General features: G+C 37.1%; 1 protein-coding gene across 1 annotated transcript; it reads left to right on the forward strand.

Moving 5' to 3' along the window:
* Window positions 1-9,359: 9,359 nt before the first annotated feature.
* LOC148938581 (E3 SUMO-protein ligase ZBED1-like) lies at window positions 9,360-10,358 on the forward strand. Its single transcript, XM_089107685.1, has one exon. The coding sequence runs from the start codon at window positions 9,360-9,362 to the stop codon at window positions 10,356-10,358; it is 999 nt and encodes a 332-aa protein (XP_088963811.1).
* The last annotated feature ends 255 nt before the right edge of the window (window positions 10,359-10,613 follow it).

Consider the following 10,613-nt stretch of genomic DNA (forward strand, 5'->3'; position numbering starts at 1 on the left):
TGTTTCATAAGCTTTGACAAAAAAAGGAAAGACCTCATTTTGCCTACCTCTAGACTACCTCTGTAATAGTAAAGATAAAATATAATTGAATAGAGTCAGCGACACCTCATTAGATAGCTCCTTACATACTTTTTTTTATCATCAACGTATATATCAAATTGTTTTTGATCCCAAATTAAAAGGCTCTTTAGTATTGGGGATTTGAATGATAGTTACGGATAGGATTCTTTAAGTAGCTTTGGGGTCCTCAGGCTCAGACAGATTCTCAGGTTGAAATGGATGTTACTACAACATGTATTATCACAAACTTTCATGTTTCTTGTTTTGAAATGGAGGATTTAAGAGGAAAGGGCAGATGGGAGACAAAAGAGGATTTGTGTGGCCCTTTTAGGTTTAATGTAGAAAACAACGCTAGGAACATGTTCAGAAGAAGGGTAGCTTTCAAATGATGTGCTGTTTCATAAGCTTTGACAAAAAATGAAAGACCTCATTTGGCCTACCTCTAGACTACCTCTGTAACAGTAAAGATAAAATATAATTGAATATAGTCACGGGACACCTCATTTGAAAGCTCCTGATATAAAAATTTTAAATATCCAAGTCTTATCCAATAGTTTTTGAACCAAATTAGTATTTGCCTTGTTTGTCTGCGGGAAGTACTTTTAGTTAGGGGTAGGGGGCTTATGAAGCTAGGACCTTCCTATGCAAGAAAACGTCCCCTTTTGAGATGTATGTTACTACAAAATATTCTTTTACGAACTTTATTTTTTATTCTTTTGACATGGACGGTTTGAGAGGAATAGTGAATTAGAGGGCAAGAGGATATTTGTGTGACTTTTTGGTCTTATTTAGAAACCAATGCTAGGAAAGAGTTTAGAGGAATAGGATCTTTCAAGTTATTTGCCGTTTGATAAGATGGTACAAAAAATTAAGGACATAAGCCGGCCTAATCCTAAGCAACATCTGTAATAGTAAAGATAAAATGTACTTTAATAGAGTAATTCGACGCCTCAACTTGAAGCCAATTATATCCATTTTATAATGATACATGTTTATCAATGATAATTATGTAAAATATATATCTGTCAATGTTTTTCTTTGGTATTTACGGAGATTGATGGGTGGGGGGTTTATGGCACTCGGACCAGTAGGACCAAGTAAAACTTCTAAATTTAAGATGTATCTTAACATAAACATTCTTTTTATAGATTTTCATTTGACTAGTTTTGACATGGAGGGTTTGAGAGGAAAGGGGAGATGGGACGCAAAAGAGGATTTTTGCGGCCCTTTTAGATTTTTTTCGAAAAACGACACTAGAAACATGTTCAAAAGAAGGGTAGCTTTCAAATGACGTGCTGTTTGATAAGCTTTGACAAAAAGCAAAAAACCAGATTTGGTTTACCTCTAGACTACCTCCATAACGATAAAAAACTAAATATAATTTAATATAGTCATCCGAAACCTCATTTGAAAGCTCCTGACATAAATATTTTAAATATCTAAGTCTTATTCAATAGTTTTCGAACCAAATTTAAATTTGCCATGTTTTTATTTGGGAGGTACTTATATTCAGGGGTAGGGTGGGATATGGAACTAGGACATTCCTAGGCAAGGAAAACTTCTCCATTTAAGATGTATGTTACTATAACAAATCTTTTTACGAACTTTCAGTATTCTTGTTTTGACATGGAGGGTTTGAGAGGACAACTCAAAAAAAATATTTTTTTTTTTAATATAGTCATATAACACCTCATATGAAAGCTCCTAACCTCGCAAAGCCAGATCACTGACAGACTTGTAAAATCATCCAAAACAGAAGCAGCTGAAAAGTTAGTAATTGGCCTATTATGCAGCCCAGATCTTATGAATTTATCAAGCCTAAGCCTACCGGTTCGTATTGAAAAGCTCTGTAAGTTGGTAGAAGAATTAAATTTAGGCTCCCTTAATCAACGAAAGATTTCAAGTGTTTGTCTGCTTAATAAAGCTTCATTAGATATGCATCATGGTCCCTAAAATAATGTCATATTATTCTTGACCACTGCCAGGAAAATACTATTGATATAACCTGTATCCAGAAAACGTGGCTACAACCACATATAAGAATGTGGATGAAAATTTTGATGACAAAATTTAATATACAAATTTGCAGACTTGTAGTGCAGTTTTTACAAGACATAGGAGCAGATAAGAAGATATAGTCCAGTTTGTTACTTAAATTTGAAGCATCTTGAATATAAGTGCAGTGTAAAATTATAGTGACAATTCACCCCTTACTTCCCTTTCAACTTTATAAAGTGAAACTTTAAGAAACCATTGAATGAGGACCTAAGTGACATTTACTGTCAAGAAAGGTCCGAAATCCTGCTGCTGCTGCTGCTGCTGTAAGTGTCAGAGCGAAGAAAAGATTAAACCGGTTGGATAAAAGATCTTTTTCTTCAAGTTACTATTTTCTTGTGAGTATTGGTGATTGTTTGGATTTTATTAAAAATTTTTTGACTATTTATTAAATAAAAATTGACATTTGTGATTTTAGCTGAATGTTTCAGCTACCTGACCAGGTTTTACCTGGTCCCACCCAAAATGTTCACCCTCCTTACACTCAACCTATAATTGGTATCCTCCCCAATGGACAAAGAGTAAGAATTCTTAATCCAGCTGATATTCAAAGGAGCTCAACTCAAATAAGTGTAACTACAAGTCATATCCCTAGTTCTGTCCCTCATAGTTATGTTTTACCTCCCAATTATCCTAACTACACCATCCCAACAACAAACAAATATTCTGTGCTCAATGAAGAGTGCTATCCAGCTTTACCCTCTCATGACTGTGATGAAGAGTTCAGAACAGGTGGAAATCAATTGGAAATAGAAGGAATTGCTGTGCATGAAAATGGATTAGCATTACCAAGACTAGGGCAGAATCCAAACATTGGCACGAAAAGGAGAGACTTGTCCCCAGACAGTGAAGCAGGTTCAGCTGCAAAGTGTAAGCAAAGGAAATCTGCAACACCTCAAGCAAATTACATCAACAAAGATACACAGAGCATCATCCCAGAACAAGAACATTATAAAGTGTTATTAGAAATTATCATAGAGGAAAGTGGAAAAAACTTCCCTCCTGATTATGAAATTGCAAAATCAATCCAAACAATATTGAATAATTCCAAATTTGAGCTTGAAGTTAAGAAAGAAAGAAGGAACATGCTTTTATATCTACAAGGTGAAGATGAGGCTGTAAAGATTTTATCTACCAGCACACTCTGCAACATCACCATAAAGACAAAAAGAATTCAACCTATAGTAAGAGGAATAATTAAAGGTATTCCTCTTAACTTATCCATAGAGGAAATCAAGGAGAGCTTACAAACCCCAATAACTGTGAAAGATGCTATAAGACAGAAAAGATACAATAAGGAATCTAAAAAACTTGAAGATAGCCTTGCAGTATTAATTATTTTTGGTGGAGGGTAGGACCCTACCACCAAATATCTGGTGCTTTGGAAGAAAAAAGAAGGTATACCAATACTATCGAAGAGTCCCCAAGTGTCACAAGTGCCAGAAATATGGACACACTCAAAAAGAATGTAGAGCTAAAGAGTCAATATGTTTGAGGTGCTCAGAGAAACACCCGTCAAACCAGTGCCCACTTAAAACAATAGACCCTGAAATCAGACCAAAAGCATACATGTGGGCCAATTGTGGTGGAAGTCACTCATCAACATCCAATTGGTGCCCAGTAAGGCAGCAAAACCAAGGAATCCTCCAAGTAGCTGAAAAATATCAAATTGGGTTCCATATGGCACAGGTAGCTTATAAAAGCTATGCTGATGTAATAAACAAGAGGAGGCTACATCACTATCAGATCAATCAGACCTCACAAAGCCAGATCACAGACAGACTTGTAAAATCTTCAAAAACAGAAGCAGCTGAAAAGTTAGTAATTGGCTTATTATGCAGCCCAGATCTTATGAATTTATCAAGCCTAAGCCTACCAGTTCGTATTGAAAAGCTCTGTAAGCTGGTAGAAGAATTAAATTTAGGCTCCCTTAATCAACAAAAGATTTCAAGTGTTTGTCTGCTTAGTAATGCTTCATTAGATATGCATCATGGTCCCTAAAATAATGTTATAATTCTTGACCACTGCCAGAAAATTACTATTGATATAATCTGTATCCAGGAAACTTGGCTACAACCACATATAAGAATGTGGATGACAATTTTGATGACAAAATTTAATACGCAAATTTGTTGACTTGTAGTGCAGTTTTTACAAGACATAGGAACAGATAAGAAGATATAGTCCAGTTAGTTACTTAAATTTGGTGCATCTTGAATATAAGTGCAGTGTAAAATTATAGTGACAATTCACCCCTTACTTCCCTTTCAACTTTCTAAAGTGATACTTTAAGAAACCATTGAATGAGGACCTAAGTGACATTTACTGTCAAGAAAGGTCCGAAATCCTGCTGCTGCTGCTGCTGCTGCTGCTGCTGCTGTAAGTGTCAGCAGTTTTTTTAAGGATAATTTTTATTTTCAGAGCTGTAGGGCAAGCAATTTTAGGTCAGGGAGATAAACCCGGAGATGGGAGCCAGGAGATAACTTCATCCTGGTACTCAATAATATGATTTGGTAGATATATACCTACAAGTAATATTAAGTCAATGTAAGATAGGATAAATGTCTAATGAGCAATATAATTTAGCTAGGATTGAAATGATCTTTTGTGCCTTTATATATTCTTTTTCACCTCTAATTATTTGCCCCTGGGGCTAGTTGCACCTTGAGCCCTTCAAAGAACACTATCTATATTTTATATAGATAACAAAAGAGCTTTTAATAAACATAAGTATACATTTTGGAACAATACTGGTCATAAGGAGACAAGGGTGATCAAAGTCAATGTCGTTTGCATCGACCTTAAAAAGGCCTATAACAAAGTATCTCATTGTCACCTCTCATTCAAACTCTACAACCTTGGTCTGGAAACCACAGTTGATTGGATTGAACAGTTTCTTATTGGAAGGTCTCAAACAGTATCAGTAGATAGAGTTTTAAGCACACTTGAAGCAGAAGTAATCAATGGTTTTCCCCTGGGCCTGGGCCTTGGCTCTCTTTTATTTAACCTGTATCTCAATGATCTAGTAGAAGGCTTCAACTCAGAGATTCTACTGTACACAGACAACACCAAGCTGTATAAAGTAATCAAAACTGCTGCCAATGCACAGTCTCTGCAAGAAGACCTCGACCAGCTTAATATTAGGATGTCCAACTTGCTTATAGAAATCAATATCAACAAAAGCCATAATCTAATGATAGGAAAACGGTCAATATATACCAAATCATATTATTGAGTTTCAAATAAAGTGAATACACCATTTGATGCCTTTTTTTATGCTGATTACGAATATAATAAGCATTTCTATTGGAAATGAATTTCAGCCCCCCCCCCCTATATGGGCTATACCTAACCTACCCCTGAAGTGGCATATATAGGGGGGGGGTTGAAATTCATTTCCGATAGAAATGCTTATTATATTCATAATCAGCATAAAAAAAGGCATCAAATGGTGTATTCACTTTAGTCCTCACTCAATAATATGATTTGGTATATATTGACCAAGGAAACCTACTATCCACTATGAGTATAGTCTAGTAAGCTTAACAATCACATCATGCCAGGAGGAGTGCAACTTGGGAGTAGTCATTGACAGCAACCTCAACTTCCAGGCCCACTACAACAGCATTATTGGGAAAGCAAATTGTTTTGCAGGAGTTTTAAGGCACAACTTCACTTTTGGAAATGATAAAACCCTTTCTCTGCTCTACACAGCTTTAGTGCAGCCAATTTTTGAATAGGATCATTGCAGTAGGTTTCCCTTTTACAACAAAGACATCAAAGCTCTTGAAAAAGTTCAAAGTTGAATAACAAAGTTCTGTCCAACTCTGAGAAACTTACCTTACAAAGATAGGCTCCACAAGCTAAAACTTCCTTCACTAGCTTATCAACTGCACCAAGGAGACCTAATTGAGTTATACAAGCTTTGCTACAATACCTACAAAAACATCCAGGCCTTCAATGTTCTCAGATTCAGCTGCACAAATCTTTGTGGTCACAACCTCAAGCTTCTAAAGGAGAGGTTTTAAAAGGACATTGGCCATTGGGCATTCACGCATCAAGCAACACAACACTAGAACAGGGTCCCTTTTGAAGTCACCAATACCTACTCATTGAACTTGTTTAAGAAGGAACTGGACAAATACTACACTGAAAGGGGCTATAATTTTTTTCAATTTAAAAGATTTTGTAGAGGGGTGGGTGTCCAACAAAGTATATACCCCACCCCCTTATTGTGCAAATATATACCTAATATCGCATTATGAATCGAAATATTACATTCATTTGCAGCACAAATGAATTTTACCCCCATGATGTGGAAATATTTACTGTGATTTGGATATATTTAGGGGTTGAGGTAAAGTTCATTTGGTTGTATTTAGATTCAGAATGCAATTTTGGGTATATATTTGCACATTAGGGGGGTGGGGGCATATGCTCTGCTAATATATATGTTCTATGAAATTCATGAAGTTCATATAACCATATTTTTAATTATGGGTAAAACTACTTAATAACAGCTTGCATGGCTTTTTCATAATTTTTTTTTTAAGTTGGAAAAAAAGGAAAGATTTGAAGATAAAGGTTCTGCCCTTGGAAAATAATAATAATATAATATATAATATAGATTTATTACCTGCCAAAACTGTAAAAGATACAATGGGCGGCAGAGTATAAAAAAGTGAAAAAAAAAGCAAAAAGAAAAAGAAAAGACAAACAACAAAGTACGGTTTAACACTAATATATACAATGAAATGGGCCCTCAACATTGACATTCAAATAACACATTCAACTCAAGTCTGTCCCTGAAGAGTTACCCAAGGATGACCTAGAGTCATGAACTTTTTATGAAAACTCGCCACTCTGGCAGGAACTGCCAAGGCAGGGTCTATCAATCCAAATCTACTGATCAAATACCGGTGTTTGGACCATGTTGGTAGTCCAAGTAGATACTTAGCATATTTAAAATAAATAGTGCGCAACTTTTTCATCCCTGTCTGTATGAAGCAACTTCAAAACGGAGAGATGTAGAGAAAACTCGGTAAAAAAAATGCATTATACAATTGTGCTAAAATATCACGACTAAATCTCGCCTTGCTCAGGACAAGCTTTCCATATGCAGAACGAACTTTTCTAAGGGTATCAGCGATAATAAGTACGCATGTGGCCTTGAGTGACGTACCGATCGGGACTCCAAGGTAAGTAAGTGATGGAACAGGTTTGATTTCCGTATCATCTAGCATAACGCATATGTCCTCAGTCGACACTTTATAATTGAAAAATAACAATTCAGTTTTCGATGGATTAAATGTATGGCCGACACGACCATATACTACCTTTAATGCACTAAAACAACTCTTTATTCCATTCAGGGTTCTACTAATGTTTAAAATGTCGTCGGCATAACCTATGAGCGACACTTCAATCCCACATAAAACACACGTTGTTGGTGCTTCATGTTGGACTTCGATTACGGAATTATTGAATAAATCTGGTGAATTTACAGCTCCTTGCCTAATACTCTTTTCACTGGTATATCAAATTCTAAAAGCATATCACAATCCCAAACAGGATACTTTATCCTAACACGAAGATTACTATACATTGAATCAAGGGGTCCGATTACCGAATTTTCTATGCCTCTCTCTGCTGCAGAGAGTAAAATTTGTTTGTGGATAGTAAAATATAAATCGAAAGCACGGGCAAGATCATGGGCTGCTAAAACTAAAGAATCATTGTCCTTCTCAGCGTCAGTCAGTATAGACACCAGCGAGTAAAGGGCATGATCACATCCAAGCGATCGCTGAAATGAGTTCAAAAGATATAATTTATTTACCCTTTGCTGATGGATTGCATCCTCTTGGTCTATGAAGGAGGACAGCCTTATGTTTTATTGTTTCTCAAGTTTTTTAGTCAGTTCTTATATTACAATTACTTGAGATTTTAAATGCGAGTTTTTCTTACACATTTTGAGTAATTTTTTCATTAGCCTGGGACACATTAGAGAATATTTTTAGAGTCAATTCATTCATCCCCAGGGTTGATCATGGTATTTCTAGAGATAAGGGATACCAGAATACTGGGTTTCACCGCCCTCATATACTCAGGACAGTTATTGGCAATAGGTGCTAGCCTACAAACGGTAACCTATAGGCATTTTTCTTGTTTATTGTATTAAAATTTGACTTCCTTCGCAGGGAAGTTGCTCCTTTTTATGGTAATGCCGGGGGCCTAGCAGTTTATACTGTAATAGCTATGATGACACGCTCCGATTGGGACAATTAGATGAAGGTAGGGCAGGCTGAATCTCTTAAAATATCTTAAATTTTTGCTGTGGAAAGTAAATCCTGGAATAGTGTTCGGCGATATTCGATACGATACGATATTTATCGATATATCGACCGAAATATCGTTATCGAATATCGGAAACCAAATATCGATATTTCGATATTTTACTTTTCGCGGCACTGAAAGACAAGCGTCAAATCAAAAGCAATGTGCCAACAGGAAGTTGGTGAGTTACACCATTCCCATTTGCAATTTCATTCATTCAGTTGGTCAGTTGGTTGCGAGGAGCAAAGATCAGTAGGTTTTGTTACGAATTTGATTGCCGAGATAGTGTTACGAAAGTGCAAAGGTAAGCTGTATGTTTTAGGAGTGACACCTTTGTGCTTATCCTTCTCTTAAGTCTCCTCTAGTTGTGTTTCCTTGTAATGCTGACTATTACTGCATCTCATTTAGCCTAGAGCTTGCACCTATGAGTTTTTGCCACTGCTAACACTGATGGGTATAGCTGCAGGTTACCTACCCCTGAGAAAAATTGTAAATTTGAAATGTAGGACCATAATGAGATAGCTAGGAAACGAACATACCATTCAATTTAGAATTCAATCCTCTATCCATATATAACAATCATTTATGGTGGAAATTAATTCCAGAAATCTAAAAAAGTCTGGAGTTTCCAGATTCTTGGATAGGAAAACCCTATTTTCAGTTGTTTTTTTTTTTTTTTGGCTTACTTGGAGTTCAGGGTCAAAGCCACCTCACCAACAAGCCTGCAGCCCCCCCGTGAATCCCTTTCTATCCCCAAAAAGCTTGATTTATAGAATCTAGAGGATGAGTTTCCACTGGAAATGATTGCTATATTTCAATACAGCATTATGGTAAACTCTGAGTCAAATGGTATGTTTATTTCCTAAATATCTCATATATATCTATAAATATCTAGATCGCAGATGTAGAAAATGGGCAGTCCTCTGTGGAAGTACTTCCGGAAAGTAAACGTCAAGTCTGCTGTCTGCCTAGTCTGCAAATTAAGCGTCATGACAGCCGGTAACACCACAAATCTCCAATCCCATCTAAAACACAATCACAAGAAGGAGTTCAACGAAATGGAGAAGCAGCCGGTCCCTGGAAGAAAAAGACCTGCTAACAGTACTGAAGAGGAGCCAGACGCGAATACAGACTCAGAAATAGAGAACGAAACTGAAGTGAACAGAAGTTCCAGTGAACAAAAACAAGTCAAGGTTTCAGAGTTTGCTCAGCCCTTGTATAATAAGTCTCATCCTCGGAAAAAGCAATGTGATCGTCTGCTGGTCAACATAATCGCAACTGACATGCAGCCTCTTTCATTGGTCAAGAATACTGGCTTTCAGCAGTTCTGTAGTGCTCTAAATCCCAGCTACACATTACCGAGCGTTGAATCTATAACGAGAGACTTGCTCCCAACTTACTATCAGCAAGAAAAAGAAAAATTCTCCATCATGCTTGGAAAAGCACACTATGTTGCTCTTACTACTGATGCATGGACATCACGGTCTACAGAGGGTTATATGACCGTTACAGTCCATTTTATTCATGAATTCAAGATGCACAGCAGGGTGATCAGTACAAAGAAAATCGAAGAGCGTCACCCAGCAGAAACTCTCAAGAGACTTTTGCTGGAAGTAGCAGAAGAATGGAAAATAAAAGAAAAAGTTGTGGCCGTTGTCACAGATAATGCGAGCAATATCAAGAAAGCAGTTAACGATGCCACCAAGGAACTGAAATCCGGCTGGAGGAATGTATCGTGCTTCGCGCACACGCTAAACCTTGTCGTGCGTGCTGCAATAGACGAGGCTCCATGCTTCAATCCGCTGCTTTCGAAATGCCGAAATGTCGTTAACTACTTTCATCGAGGTGTCATAGCAGCGGACAAACTCAGGAGCAACCAGCTGTGTAATGGACAAGAAACTCAAAGCTGATGTTGCCACTAGGTGGAACTCGCTTCTTCTGATGGTCAAAAGTTTGCTTGATATGAAGGATGCAGTTTCTAGTTCGCTTGCCATGCTTGGAAAGCTTGAGCTTCTTTTACGGAAGACGAATGGGAAAGTCTCAGGATTATCATAGTCTTGCTTCGCCCTTTCGATGAAGTCACAGTTGAAGTCTCGGCGGAAAAGTACCCATCGATTTTGAAGGTCCTGCCGCTGACAAAGATCTTGATCCGCCATCTAAACTCC

Source organism: Artemia sp. Qi Xiang Cuo, unplaced genomic scaffold (genome assembly GCF_049724085.1).
Source record: "Artemia sp. Qi Xiang Cuo unplaced genomic scaffold, ASM4972408v1 HiC_scaffold_3104, whole genome shotgun sequence".
Taxonomy (NCBI): Eukaryota; Metazoa; Arthropoda; class Branchiopoda; order Anostraca; family Artemiidae; genus Artemia; species Artemia sp. Qi Xiang Cuo.